General features: G+C 39.8%; 1 protein-coding gene across 2 annotated transcripts in view; it reads right to left on the bottom strand.

Annotated features, from left to right (window-relative positions):
• Window positions 1–4,655: 4,655 nt before the first annotated feature.
• LOC128839415 (programmed cell death 1 ligand 2-like) overlaps window positions 4,656–14,239 on the bottom strand; it is a 30,532-nt gene continuing 20,948 nt past the window's right edge. The window contains exons 4-7 of one of the 2 annotated variants that reach the window (XM_054032402.1): window positions 13,559–13,837; window positions 12,693–12,830; window positions 11,971–12,012; window positions 4,656–7,624 (exon numbers count right to left, since the gene is read on the bottom strand). In XM_054032402.1, the coding sequence (XP_053888377.1) occupies window positions 7,545–7,624; window positions 11,971–12,012; window positions 12,693–12,830; window positions 13,559–13,837 (539 nt within the window). In that variant the 3' untranslated portion in view covers window positions 4,656–7,544. The remainder of the gene's footprint in view (window positions 7,625–11,970; window positions 12,013–12,692; window positions 12,831–13,558; window positions 13,838–14,239) is intronic. The other variant, XM_054032403.1, reaches the window with a different exon arrangement.

The raw sequence follows: 14,239 nt of genomic DNA, 5'->3' as shown, positions 1-14,239 counted from the left end.
ATATGAATTTAATGTACTTAATCCACCCCTAAAGTTTGTATAATTTGTACCATATTCTGGCTTGTTTGCTTCTCTATGTAAAGCAGTTTTTAAGATACTGTTTGCATTAAAAAACACCATGCTAAATGAAATTGTATTGTTAATACTTTTCTGCAGGGAAGACTCTTCAGCTGGCACAAGGCCATTTCATTTCTCAGTTGGAAAGTCCAGTAGGGAAAGTATATTATTGAGTCTAAGATGCAGAGACCAGTAAATATGAAAACAAAAGCAAAATCCAGTGCAGAACATATAATTACTATAGCATTATTATTATGCTTCAATTTTATCACAGTCTAATGAGAGCAAATTCCAAGTGAGGGGGTGTTACCTTCTGAGGGCATAAATACATTATCCTGCACTTTAATTATTTACATGAACAATATGGTTTACTATGCTTTTTCCACACACTATTTCAAGAACTAGTAACCTTTTTTGTTTTGTTTTTGCTGGCAAGCAGCAGGTTTCTGCCAGGGATGTGAGTCATTTAATATGGGAGAGAGTTGAATCTGCAATGCTGACGAATAGTTTTGCTTTTGTTTGTTAGTTGTGCAAGTCTTTAGATGGTATCTCCAAATGTTCACACCCAGGCCATCTCCAGGAAGGGAGAGAAGCTGTGGGGCTAGTTTTCCAGAAAGGTCAGTTTCAAGCTTCTAGGCCAGATCCCATCCCCTTTGAAGTCAATAGGATTTTTACTGTTGACTTTGATAAGATCAGGATATGGCCCATAGACTGTCCTCCTTTGCAGTGCAAGAATTCACTGGTTTAAGTAGTTTCACTAACTTAGCATGTTTGCAAAAATGTAATGTTTGTGTCTATATAAAATAAAGTTCAAGCCATTCCAAATTCAAAGTTATCAGCTGATCTACAGAGATTTAGCTGTTAGGGTGTCTCTCAGAGAGGAAAAAAAATCCACACTAGGTATTTAGGCCTCCCAGTTAGCAGATTTTAGATATATTTTGTTTTCCTTTACTGTGGAGGCTCCATACATCAAAGTGAAATCTCTCTCCTACCTTCAGTCCAGACGCAATAGAAGTTTTCACACACACTGTTGTTTTGAACAGCCTTTCTTCATTTTCTTCTCACTCACCATTATAGCAGATTGTCTTCATTGGGGATGATGGGTTTCTCCAAAGACATTAACCTTCTGGCAGCTGACAGTTGCTTTCAGTTATACCAATGTAAATCCAGAGTAACTCCACTAATAGGATTATTCTAGATTCACTCTAGTATAGGAAAGAATTAGATTGAGCTGGTATGCTAATATGCTGAGCCAACACCTTTTTTTTTTTTATTTGACCAGCTACAGTTTGTTTGTTTTTTCTCTCCTTTGTTCCTAAATAAAGTTTCAGTAAAGTCAAAATGCCGCTGTGGCAGAAAAGCTGAAACTGCAGCTAGGCCTTTAAGTCTACAGTAGAAACCTGAAGGCAACACAAGTGGAAGACTGAACAGAGAAAGCAACCACCTGACCCACAGTTCAACTGCAAATATCAGACTTCGTTGCCTACTGACAAGCAGCAGGAACACAAGAGCACCCCCAACCAGATAGGAGGAGTAAAAGATTATATATACAAACACTTCATGAATTTCAAAATTTCAAGAATAATCTGCATTTTGAGGAGTGCAAAGTCACAGTAAATGAACTGGTGAAAAATGTTGCCTGGATTTTCACTAAAATATTTTCACCAGCTCCAATTAAATCCCCAAACCTAATATGGTGCGCTAGCACATAGTGATATAGTACATCCTCACAGTGGTCACAGGGAGCCTACAATGGGAGGTATCCAATGTGCCAGCCTGTAATGCCAATCTGGGCTGATAGTCTGAAAGTCTGTACATACAGACTTCCCTTTGCATGCCATTTTAAAACTTTACAGTGTTTGATTTCTAGCATAAGAGCAGTTTTTAATCCACTGTACTTTGGAAACTGCTCATAAAATCTTTGATCTCTCATCATTCTAAACCAGAATATTCTGGCCTTAGCTGCTCCAAGATAACAGCTTGTGAGAAGCAGTAGATGAAGCAGAAAGTATAAAGACTCATCATATCACACACATATCATATACTCAGGGGATTACAGAAAAAAAAGCCAACTCATGCATGAGTGCATAGGCAAATACAGATTGGCCAAGCAGCTGACATGCTAACTTTCATTTGCTGAAATTTGAGAGCTGTTTTGGTTTCCCTTCTCTTCACTGTGGCACAGACAGGATCTATTCCAGGTAGGTTAAGGTGCAAAAATGCAGACCAGGATACATTTATGATTCTGACAGCAAAATACTAAAGCAAATTATGGGGGAGAAAGGATAGCTCAGTGGTTTGAGCATTGGCCTGCTAAACCCAGGCTTGTGAGTTCAATCCTTCAGGGGGCCACTTGCAAAACTGACACCTTCAAGTCTGTCATTGAGTGATTAGAGAGGTTGAAGTGTTTTCCCACTGGTTTTTGAATGGTATGATTCCTGATGTCAGATTTGTGTCCATTTATTCTTTTGCGTAGAGATTGTCCAGTTTGGCCAATGTACAGTGCAGAGGGGCATTGCTGGCACATGATGGCATATATCACATTGGTAGATGTGCAGGTGAACGACCCCCTGATGATGTGGCTGACGTGGTTAGGTCCTATGATGGTGTCACTTGAATAGATATGTAGACAGAGCTGGCATCGGGCTTTGTTGCAAGAATAGGTTCCTGGGTTAGTGTTTTTGTTGTATGGTGTGCGGTTGCTGGTGAGTATTTGCTTAAGGTTGGGAGGCTGTCTGTAAGCGAGGACTGGTCTGTCTCCCAAGATCTGTGAGAGTGAGGGATCATCTTTCAGGATAGGTTGTAGATCTTTGATGATGCGCTGGAGAGGTTTCAGTTGGGGGCTGAAGGTGGCAGCTAGTGGCGTTCTGTTATTTTCTTTGTTGGGCCTGTCCTGTAGTAGGTGGCTTCTGGGTACTCTTCTGGCTCTGTCAATCTTTTTTTTTCACTTCAGCAGGTGGGAATTGTAGTTTTAAGAATGCTTGATAGAGATCTTGTAGGTGTTCATCTCTGTCTGAGGGATTGGAGCAAATGTGGTTGTATCTTAGAGCTTGGCTGTAGACACTGGATCGTGTGGTGTGTCCTGGATGGAAGCTGGAAGCATGTAGGTAAGTATAGCAGTCAGTGGGTTTCCGGTATAGGGTGGTGTTTATGTGACCATCGCTTATTAGCACAGTAGTGTCTAGGAAATGGACCGCTTGTGTGGATTGGTCTAGGCTGAGGTTGATGGTGGGATGGAAATTGTTAAAATCATGATAGAATTAATCGAGGGCTTCTTTTCCATGGGTCCAGATGATGAAGATATCATCAATGTAGCGCAAGTAGAGTAGGAGCGTTAGGGAACAAGAGCTAAGGAAGCATTGTTCTAAGTCAGCCATAAAGATGTTGGCATACTGTGGGGCCATGCGGGTACCCATAGAAGTGCCGCTGACTTGAAGGTATATTTTGTCCCCAAATGTGAAATAGTTGTGGGTGAGGACAAAGTCACAAAGTTCAGTCACCAGGTTTGCCGTGATGGTATCGGGGATGCTATTCCTGATGGCTTGTAGTCCATCTTTGTGTGGAATGTTGGTGTAGAGGGATTCTACATCCATAGTGGCCAGGATGGTGTTTTCTGGAAGATCACTGATGGATTGTAGTTTCCTCAGGAAGTCAGTGGTGTCTCGAAGATAGCTGGGAGTGCTGGTAGCGTAGGGCCTGAGGAGAGAGTCCACATAGCCAGACAATCCTGCTGTTAAGGTGCCAATGCTTGAGATGATGGGGCGTCCAGGATTTCCAGGTTTATGGATCTTGGGTAGCAAATAGAATACACCTGGTCGGGGTTCTAGGCATGTGTCTGTACAGATCTGTTCCTGTGCTTTCTCCGGGAGTTTCTTGAGCAGATGGTGTAGTTTCTTTTGGTAATCATCAGTGGGATCAGAGGATAAAGGCTTGTAGAATGTGGAGTTAGAGAGCTGCCTAGCAGCCTCTTGTTCATATTCAACTTATTCATGATGACGACAGCACCTATTTTGTCAGTCTTTTTGATTATGATGTCAGAGTTGTTCCTGAGGCTGTTGATGGCGTTGTGGTAGGCACGGCTTAGGTTATGGGGCAAGCAATGCACAAATCTGACATCAGGAATCATAATATTCAAAAACCATTGGGAGAACACATCAACCTCTCTAATCACTCAGTGACAGACTTGAAGGTGTCAGTTTTGCAGCAAAAAAACTTCAAAAAGAGACTCCAAAGAGAGACTGCTGAACTCGAATTAATATGCAAATTAGACACAATTAACTTAGGCCTAATCAGAGACTGGGAATGGTTGGGTCATTACACTAATTGAATTTTTTCCCCCCCATGTTAAGTTCTCCTCACACCTTCTATGGGTCACCTCGATTATCACTTCAAAGTTTTTTCTTCTGCTGCTACTGATAGCTCATCTCAATTGATTGGCCTCTTACAATTGGTATGCGTACTTCCACCTTTTCATGTTCTCTGTATGTATAAATATCTTCTGTCTGTGTGTTCCACTCTGTGCATCTGAAGAAGTGGGCTGTAGCCCACGAAAGCTTATGCTGAAATAAATTTGTTAATCTCTAAGGTGCCACAAGTACTCCTGTTCTTTTTGTGGATACAGACTAACACGGCAGTTACTTTGTAACCTTTTATTTTATGATTATGGAAAACAAAAGAATAAGAAGGAACAAAAATAAAGTCTCCATGTGAGAGCACAATGCACCAGATTCTCTGCACTGGTCTGGTAGCGCAAAAAGAATGGAGACAGCCCATAACTTCCAGTTTAGTATACCCCTGACATGAGGGGAGTCCCCAGTGTGTATGGGGCCAACTCCCATGCCTCTCTCTCTCTTCAGCCCCTAGCACAGCAGATGTGACAAAGCACAGAGAAGGAATGGCTGAAGCATGATATACTTTGGCTATCCTCCACTGGTGGATGGTCCCTTATGGACCATTGCTAGCTGATGCAAGTTAGAGTAGTCCCCAGCGTTCTCTACTCTGCACATGAGGCCTGGCAGGGAGTCATAACTAGAGCCCCACAAATCTGTGGAGATTCACTTTATATCTGTGCACCATTTTTGCGCATCTCGGATCAGATGTGGATACAAATTTTGTATCCACACAGGGCTCTAGCCATAACTGACTCTCTGACATCCCAGCTGATTTGCTAAAGTCAGCAGAAAATCTGGGCCACTGTGATCTGGGTCAGTGTATCTCTCCTCTGCAGCAGGCTACATCTGAACTGAACAGAAAATGGCAGATGCTTCCAGCAAACAACAGGCACCTGGACATTTAAAAGAGCAATACATGGAAACCAAAGATGACTCTTAAGTTTGTTCTTTCCCCATCAACCAGTGATTATTCATAAAATCAATACTACTGCTGAATCTGTAAGTCAGCTCCTGCCACACATCAGGGATCTAATTTTCTATTGCTATGCACCTTGTGTAGTCATTTAAACCAGGGCAAAATGAGTGCAAAGTGGGTGTAAATGCTATGATTCTGAAAAGTAGTGTTGTACACCCACTTTGCCCTGGTGTAAATAACTGCACAAGATGCGGGTAATTGGAAACCAGATTCCAAGTATCCAAATCCAGACCTAGTAGAGAAAGAGGAAGATGTTGACTTCGCTGTTGTGACAATTTTTATATAGCTGGGCCAAAATATTTGGGAAACTCCAAACCCGAGTATTTTGTGGGGAGTGGAGATATGGCAGAAGTTGGTTTCACTGGCTTGTGTGTATCTCTGTTTCTTTAACCCTACAAGGTACTTCTAAGCAGTGACTCCTTTTCCAGAAGACAAAGCCCACAAAAGCCACAGCTCTGTGGATAAATTACACCAAGTTCTGTCAGGTTTTGGCTCACAATGTGGAGACATAGCTTCTTTCCAAAATGGTACTCCAGGAGGTACTATAAAAACATGGCGGTCCCCTATACTCAGTTATTCATAGGTGACTCAGGCATTCCTTTGATGGGATGTAGAAACTCCATCCAGTGATTGGCATGGAGAGGATTAACTTTCTGTTCCTGAGGAGGGTTAAAACTCCACCCTGGCTAGTAAACACATTCAGCACAGAAATCTGTACTTAATTCAATGTTCAGTTTTGCTTTGCAATTCCCCATTCAATAAACTAGTGCTAGAACAAAACATTTAGTAGATACAGCATTGTAGTCTACACTTTTAGTTGTCGCTCCTAAAAAAAGTAAAACAGCATTAATATCACATGCCTTCTACAAATAAGAAATAACTATAAAGAAATCAGTGTAACAAACTGTACATTAAACTGTTGGTTGTATGACATAATGTTGATCCGGGGTAGTTTTGGTCTGTTGCTTGATGTGTACTTCAGACTCTTGTTAGCATTGTAAAATGAAACTTCTTCAGTCTATCTCCTTGCTGTTGGTGCTCTAGGTAATTTCCAGTTTATGGGTTGTAAAGTTTGGGCCATGAAAAATAGATATGTAGAAATTTCTGAATACAAAAGATTATTGTCCAGGCATCGGCACATACAGCCTCTACTCAGAGTCCCATGAGACATGACCGAAGCTTTGTATCATGACTCTATTCCTGAAATTAAATCAGCTAGTAAGGGGATTCTTGAACACAAAATATTTGGTGCACACAGTGTTCTCAGGTGAACAATATGCCCAAACATACAATGTATGGTATACACTTCAATAATCCCTTAATAGTTGTTAACCACATTTAATAACAGTATGGTTCTCTGTAACTCTAAGGGCTGGTCCACACTAACCCCCCAGTTCAAACTAAGATACGCAACTTCAGCTATGTGAATAACGTAGCTGAAGTCAAAGTATCTTAGTTCGAACTACAAGGTACTTACTGCGGGTCCACACGCGGCAGGCAGGCTCCCCCGTCGACTCCGCATACTCCTCTCACGGAGCAGGAGTACCGGTGTCGACGGTGAGCACTTCCGGGATCGATTTATCGCGTCTAGACAAGACACGATAAATCGATCCCAGAAGATCAATTGCTTACCACCGAACCCGGAGGTAAGTATAGACGTACCCTAAGGTATAACATGGAAAAAGGCACATGGAGCCTTTAAGAGGTATAGTACAGACAAAACCAAAAATTTGCTTTGTTTGTTCCAGACCTAAAGTGCTGTAATTTCCCTATGCAGTCTTCAAAAAGGGATCTGAGGCTACATCTACACTACAGGGGGGAGTCGATTTAAGATACGCAAATTCAGCTACGTGAATAGCGTAGCTGAATTCGACGTATCGCAGCCGACTTACCCCGCTGTGAGGACCGCGGCAAAATCGACCTCCACGGCTTCCTGTCGGCGGCGCTTACTCCCACCTCCGCTGGTGGAGTAAGAGCGTCGATTAGGGGATCGATTGTCGTGTCCCGATGGGACGCGATAAATCGATCCCCGAGAGGTCGATTTCTACCCGCCGATTCAGGCGGGTAGTGTAGACCTAGCCTGAAAAGTGCATACTGCAGGCATGGCAGATGAAGAGTTTTCATGGACATACATCTGTGCAGTCTCTTGAATCTGTGACATTCGTCATGATTAAGTCCTGGGTTTCAGGGTTCAAGTGTCCTTTAAAAAAACAGAACAGGAAAATTTAATTTAAAAAACACTTTTGTTTAAAAGCACTAAATATTGAGAGCCTAATTCTCATTTACACTCAGACTCCTTTACATCATATTGGCGGTGCAAAAGGGACTTAAAGTGGGCATAAATTACAGTTAAACCCATTTTTAGATTGCTTTATACTGACAGAGTGGCATAAAGAGGCCATAGTATTAATGAGAATCAGGCCTTGAATATTACTATTAATAATTATGGGTCAGATTATGAACAGCTTACTCAACTGACGAGTATTTACTTTCATAAGCAGTCCCACTATCTGGGACTATATACTTTAAAGTTACTTATTGCCAGAGATGTATGTGTTTGCACATATACATCAGGGATGAGGAGAAGTGTTCTGACAAGACTGAGATGACTTGTCTGATATCTATCATGACCATTGTCAGAGTAATTGTAATGACAGAATCCCTCATCCTTCCTACATGGCTTGCATAAGAAAGCCACTAATGTCTGTGCAGTGCCATTCATACCAATGATGCAGCACAAGTAACAGTGATTTAATTGAACTGCAGATACTGAAGCCTACATATTGGGAACAATATGTGAAATGGGTAATCTGCAATCTTTATTTCAGACTTTATGTTGTTAGAAAATAGTGTAATGTATTTTTAATAATTGATTATGACCAAGAGTGGAAGATTTGCAAAATTATCTGCTAGTTCTTTTACATATAGAGATGGGCAAATAATTACAACATTTTCTGTGATTTTAAAAAAAAAATTTAGTTGAATCTGCTTTCATTATGTTTACACTCCTTTTGTGTTCTCTATCTGCGAATTGTGTAGCAACAGGTATACCAGCAGGAATGTTTGACACAGCCCCAATTCAGCAAAATGTGTGAGCATATGCTTAACTTTAATAGTACCATTGACTTCAAAGGATCTACTCTTAGGCTTACAGTTAAGCACACGGATAAGTGCTTAGCTGAACTGCAGCCCAAAGCAATGAATTTTAGTGAATATTTTGCAGAATATTAGCAAAATATAGATTTTGAATGCACATCCAATCAAGGAACAGAAATAGACCCTTGTGACCAATCAAAACACTTCAAAATTTGAATCTAGAACACTGACAATAAATTGCTTGTGAACAAGCTATGGACCAAGAACAATAAATACAGTCATTTGTTGAGAGAAAAAGAGTCAAAGGTCATCTAGATTATTCATAATGATTGAGCTCTGTTTCCAAATCTAATATCTAAGAGCTGCATCCTGAATGTCTTATTCAGACAAAACTCCCGCTGACCATCATATATATGAGCTGAATAACAACAAATCTACAACCTATTAAAATGAAGTCCAATGGGATTACTCATGTGAATATCATGTGCAAAAGTATACACACTAGTGGGGCCTAAATAATTAGGTCAATGTTCTAAATCTGCATTATTGACATAGCTTAAGTTGTATTGTTCAGAATTTCTTATACAAAAAATTCTTGTTCCTCAAACTGAGGGACTGTAGGTCATTTCCAAAGCATTACAGTAAACATCTGTGGCTTTCAGACTTCACATACACACACAGCATAGAGTAAAGGTTCTTTCCAGTGTTTCTTAAAAGTGCATGGTGCTGAGAAATATAATTGGCTGTCATATGATTTCCTGCATACTGCACAGACATTTTCAGTCATTAGAAAGAGGAAGTAAAACAAAACCCAAAAAAGGCTATGAGTATCCCAATAATCTTTTATCTTCCCTTTCAAATTCTTCATTTTAATGTGTTTCATTATAATCTCTAACATACGACTTGATGTGTAAGCCGGGGCTAGGCCTTATGGTGAAAAGAATTCTACTGCTGTAAGTAATCAAATCCATGAGAAGCCACGCTATGTACTCAAACAATATGCATTAGTGTTAGGTTTGGACATGCATTGAAGCTCTGCTCCAGAGTTTATCTTGCTTGATGGTTTTAGTTTAGTTGGGATCAAATTTTGCTCTCATGTGTGCCTGTGGTAACTCCACTAACATTTTACATCAGTTTGTGAGAGTAAAGAATTTGGCTTTTGATTATTAATGTTTGTTTTTAAAATGCTTAATTGGGACAGCATGAAAGTGTCTGTTTTTGGACGTAATGCATATTAACTTTAGCGGACTGGAAAGCCAGAGGTATCCTGCAGCACATATCATTCAAGATTCAGTGAGTCATTTCCATGAAAAACCCAATCTCCATCAATCCAATTCCTAATCTACACTTCTCCCCTGAAAGCTCAAAGTTATCTTGTCACCAGGCCACCTTCTAACTTTATTTTTATTAGTTAGAAGAGAGAATGTATTTCAGTTTAATCCCATCCTTTGAAAAGAAGTAACACTAGCTGGCTTGTAAACTGCAATTTGTAGTTTCTCCAGAGACCATTCCCAATACTGATACAATACCTCACCTGCGCCAGAGCTTTGCTCCGCATATTTCATTGATCCCTGGGGCTTTGGTGGTCTTGTGGGCTTTGGCCTGTGGAGTAACTTAAAACAGTTTTGGGACTGCTCTAAATTATGTCCCGCTTCAATGACTCCCAAGGGGCCATTGTGGCAACTAGGGATTGCCAGAACACGGGAACACTGTGACCACAATCCCTCCTACTGTCAACAACCAGGGCTTTGGAGCGCGGAGCAGCTCTGGAGCAGTGGAGCTGCAGGGTTTTGCCTGGAGCTGGAGCGGAGCCGGAGCACAGCTCCAAAGACCTGCCAACACCCTGGCACATACCCTGTGCTTGGTTTAGGGAGAAGATTGGTGGAATAGAATCCGCTCCCTATGCCAGGAGAATTTCCCTTTGGCCAAGAAGACTGGCTTTAAGGGCATTTTGTGGTGCAAAGCAGGCTTATCAGGAGCCAGAATCTGGCCCATTATTTCAACTGTGTCCTATGGAGTCTAGTCTCTGGCAGTTCTCCAAATTGATTTTGTCCTGGGTCTGTCTTCAGCATATTATTGATAAACAGCTTTATATAGATTTTTATCTACAGTATCTCAGGTTGAAGTATATAAATATTGTTATCCTTTTTTGACCTGAATGGCTAGTCAAAATTCTGGTCTCTGGGGATCTCCAGTTGGAAGTAGAAATTTATGGTGGAGTCTATTATTTTCTTTCATTCAGTTTTGTTTATTTACAAGAAATGCACAAAGTCCTGCTTCTCTGAATGCAGAAAGAACCAAAACAACAGGAGAGCTTCTTTGCTCACAGTCTCAAGCTTCTTTAGCCAGCACTAGACCCAAAACCTCTCTCTCTAGCTTTTTCTAGGGTCACACATCATGCTTGCAGACTCCTGGTTGGCTTTCTTGCTGCCTCTGAATCCTTCTCTCGTTTTCTTATCTGTCCACCTCCCGTAGCATTTTCCGTACCGACAGACAGACACTCTCATGGACTCTCTCACACACACGACTGGTCAGAACAATACTCAATGGAACCTTCCACCCACATAGTGCTAATTTCTGGGCAGACTCTATTAGGCCTTGTTTTAGGGGAGGCCCCTGATTGGTCCCTTCCATGTATCTTAAATGAAGGGCATATTCACGCATCAGTTTTAGAAAGATTTAATATCAACCCATAACCAGGTTTAACCCAGATGATAACAGTACGAAATAGAACCAAATACAGAAAATTCTTAGGTGGGGGTTGTCAGATCTATGCTGTCATCTTGTTTATTGCTTGATTTGTCTTGTTTTTACAAAATGAAAGTTCTGTTGTAATACAGTTTGTGGAAGTTCAGATACATTTGGAAATTACCTATTCTTTGCTTTGTGCAAATTTCTGTTTGACAAGGAAAGTCATACATTCATAAGAGTTAAAGATGGAAAAGACCCATTTGATTATCAAGTCCATCCTCAATAATGCCAGGATATAGTCCCCAAGCAAAGGACATATTCATTGATATATTGATAAAAACAGATACTATACTAGATTTGAGCCAAAGGCCAAGGAGAAGCAAGTCACATGCAGTACTTACTTCTACAGAAAACTCTACATTCACCAAAACAAAGTTATTTTATCATCTGGTACTGTACCAGATTATGGCTAGGAAAAACACGATGTCCTGACGTGGACCCAGAACCAGACTAGCAGCCAAGGCAATACCTTGGAGAGAGGAAGTGACCTGTTCTTTATTATTTACAAATTTCTGTGTTATCTGGAAAGTCATAGGATTACATGTAGAATCTGGAGAACATTCCTACTAGGCTGTAGCAATGTTAAGGAAAGTCAAATTTAGACTCTAAAGTACGTAGTGGTTCTTTAGTGTTCTCATTTAATTGATTCTTTATATATTGACAAGTTATAAGCAGGAAGTTTAAAATTCCATGACTTACTGTTGTCTTCTTTCTGTAACTGGGGACATTTTCTTTTTTTGTCTGTTAAAGCAAGTGTGAACAAATCTGATTTAGAGAATTTTATTTTAAAAGTTTCTACTTTAAAAAAACTAACAATATAATTCAACAGATTTTTAAATATCCAAAACATCTGTGTTCTTATATTTGGTATGAGACTGTAACAAATTTCTCCACAGTTCTTCTGTCCAACAACTGTATGGCCAAATCCTACAGCCCTTAATTGCAGGATTAGGCCCATAATCCTGTTTCCATTCAAGTTCTGTATTAAGGTAATCAAAATTCATGTATAGTTTACTGGAGAAGTGATTTATTACCAAGACCAGAGTTGCATAATAGGCCATTATCCATTATTACTTTCCCACTGTTGTTTTCTTTCAGATAGTAAAACATTAAGACAAAAAAGCAAAATAAAGAGAGCAAGTAAACCCAGCTAATAGTAGTTCAGTAAAGAGTATGGCACATACACCATTGTGTTTTCTATTTAATCTGAACAAAAATCATACATAAAATTCCTGTGTCGCATGGTGAGGGAAGTAAAGCCTAACTCAATGAAACAATCAGTCATCTTTAGATCAGAGTTCCTCTGGAAAACAAAAGAATCAAATGTCAAGTGAGTGTGGGTAGAAATCATCCAGTTTTGTTCTGAAAGGCCTGAAGAGCAAATTAGGAGATAGGACCCACTAAATAAAGTCAAAATGTACCTTTTTTGGCATGGAGCTTTGTGAGTGATTTTCTCTTTAGAAAGATAGTTAATGCAGCTATGAGAACAACCGCTATTACACAGGTTGGGATGATAAATAAATTCAGAGATTTTTTTCCAACAACTGTTGTTTGTCGAGCTACAAAAAAAAAAAAAAAAAAAAAGAAAGAAAGAAAGAAAGAAAAAGGAAAAAAAGAAATATAGTTTATAAAGTTATTGGACCTTACTCTCATTTACACAACGGCCTCTTTTCACCACCCATGGCAGAGCAAAGAGTCCTTAAAGTGGGTGGGTATAAGTTTTTACACTTACAGTAGTCTTACAGTAAGACTCCTTTAAGCTGCCAGAGTGGTGTAAAGGCTCTTACTGCAAATGAGAATTAGGCCCATTGTATTCATGACGGCTCAGTGAATACTATTATAAATCATCTGTGCACTGATTGAAGACTAGTTGGATAGAATTCCAGAAAATGGAAGACCATGGAGATTGGAAATATACACTGAGAGTATCATTGTACTGACAGTTAAGCAAGGGCAGCTATTCTAGAATTTAGGGGAGGAAAATGCAAATATGTGACAGGGGAAGGTTGTGTATATTAACAGCAAAACTAGTCTGGGTTCAGAAACAAAAAGTAAAATGCCAGGTTTCTGAAAGCAAATACATTTGATTTGTTTTATCTCCAAAAAAATCAATACTATACTACTTACTAGAAAGGAATTTTAGAGATTGATTTTAGGATATATAGTATTATATTAAAGCATATAATCAGCTTCTACAAACTCTCTCTATCTCTCTCTCTCTCTCACACACACACACACACACATATTGTGGCAACCCCTATGTAAAAGTTCAAAAGGGGATACGAACCTAAAGTGAAAATGTAAGAAGTTTCTTCATTTTCTTTAGACCAGAATGTGCAGCTGTAGTTTTCATTAGCATTTGGCTTGAATGTCAGCATACTGGTTACATTATATAGTCCATCTGTGGTCAATGTGTAGGTGGTATTTACAGATACGTTGACTTTAAGATTCTTCTCATTTTGCCAGAACACTTCAGCTAGAGGAAACCCTTCTGACTGGCAAGTTAAAACCAACTCCTCTTCTGCAGGTTCACTCATTATTTGTACATTTATTCTCGTGTAGGATGCTGCATCAGAACAAGTTTAGTGAAATTGCTTTTAAATATTTATTATTTTTTTCCACTATTCCTTCCTCTTTCTCCCTCTTTCTTTCACTGTTACTTATCTACAACTGTATCTGATGTACTACAATTTGAAATGATGGCCATTCTGCAGCAGAATACAGTATGCATTGCTCAGTCCTCCTCAGGCCTACTATGTCTATTCTTTCTTCAGTCTACTTCTTTCAGAGCCACACTAGATCACGTGTTTGTAATTCATGGATCTAGAGAAAGCTAGTGCCTAGCACAATGGAGCTCCATTCACTGATGGGGCCTGCAGGCTTTACTGTAATAAATACAACAGTGGTAATATAATAAAGAACAATTCAGGCCACCTGAGGGAAAAATAGGTGTTTGGAATGTTTGTGT

This window comes from Malaclemys terrapin, chromosome 6, assembly GCF_027887155.1.
Source record: "Malaclemys terrapin pileata isolate rMalTer1 chromosome 6, rMalTer1.hap1, whole genome shotgun sequence".
Lineage (NCBI taxonomy): Eukaryota > Metazoa > Chordata > Testudines > Emydidae > Malaclemys > Malaclemys terrapin.
The sequence above is the reverse complement of the archived record's forward strand: the minus strand, read 5'-3'. Positions and strand labels throughout refer to the sequence as shown.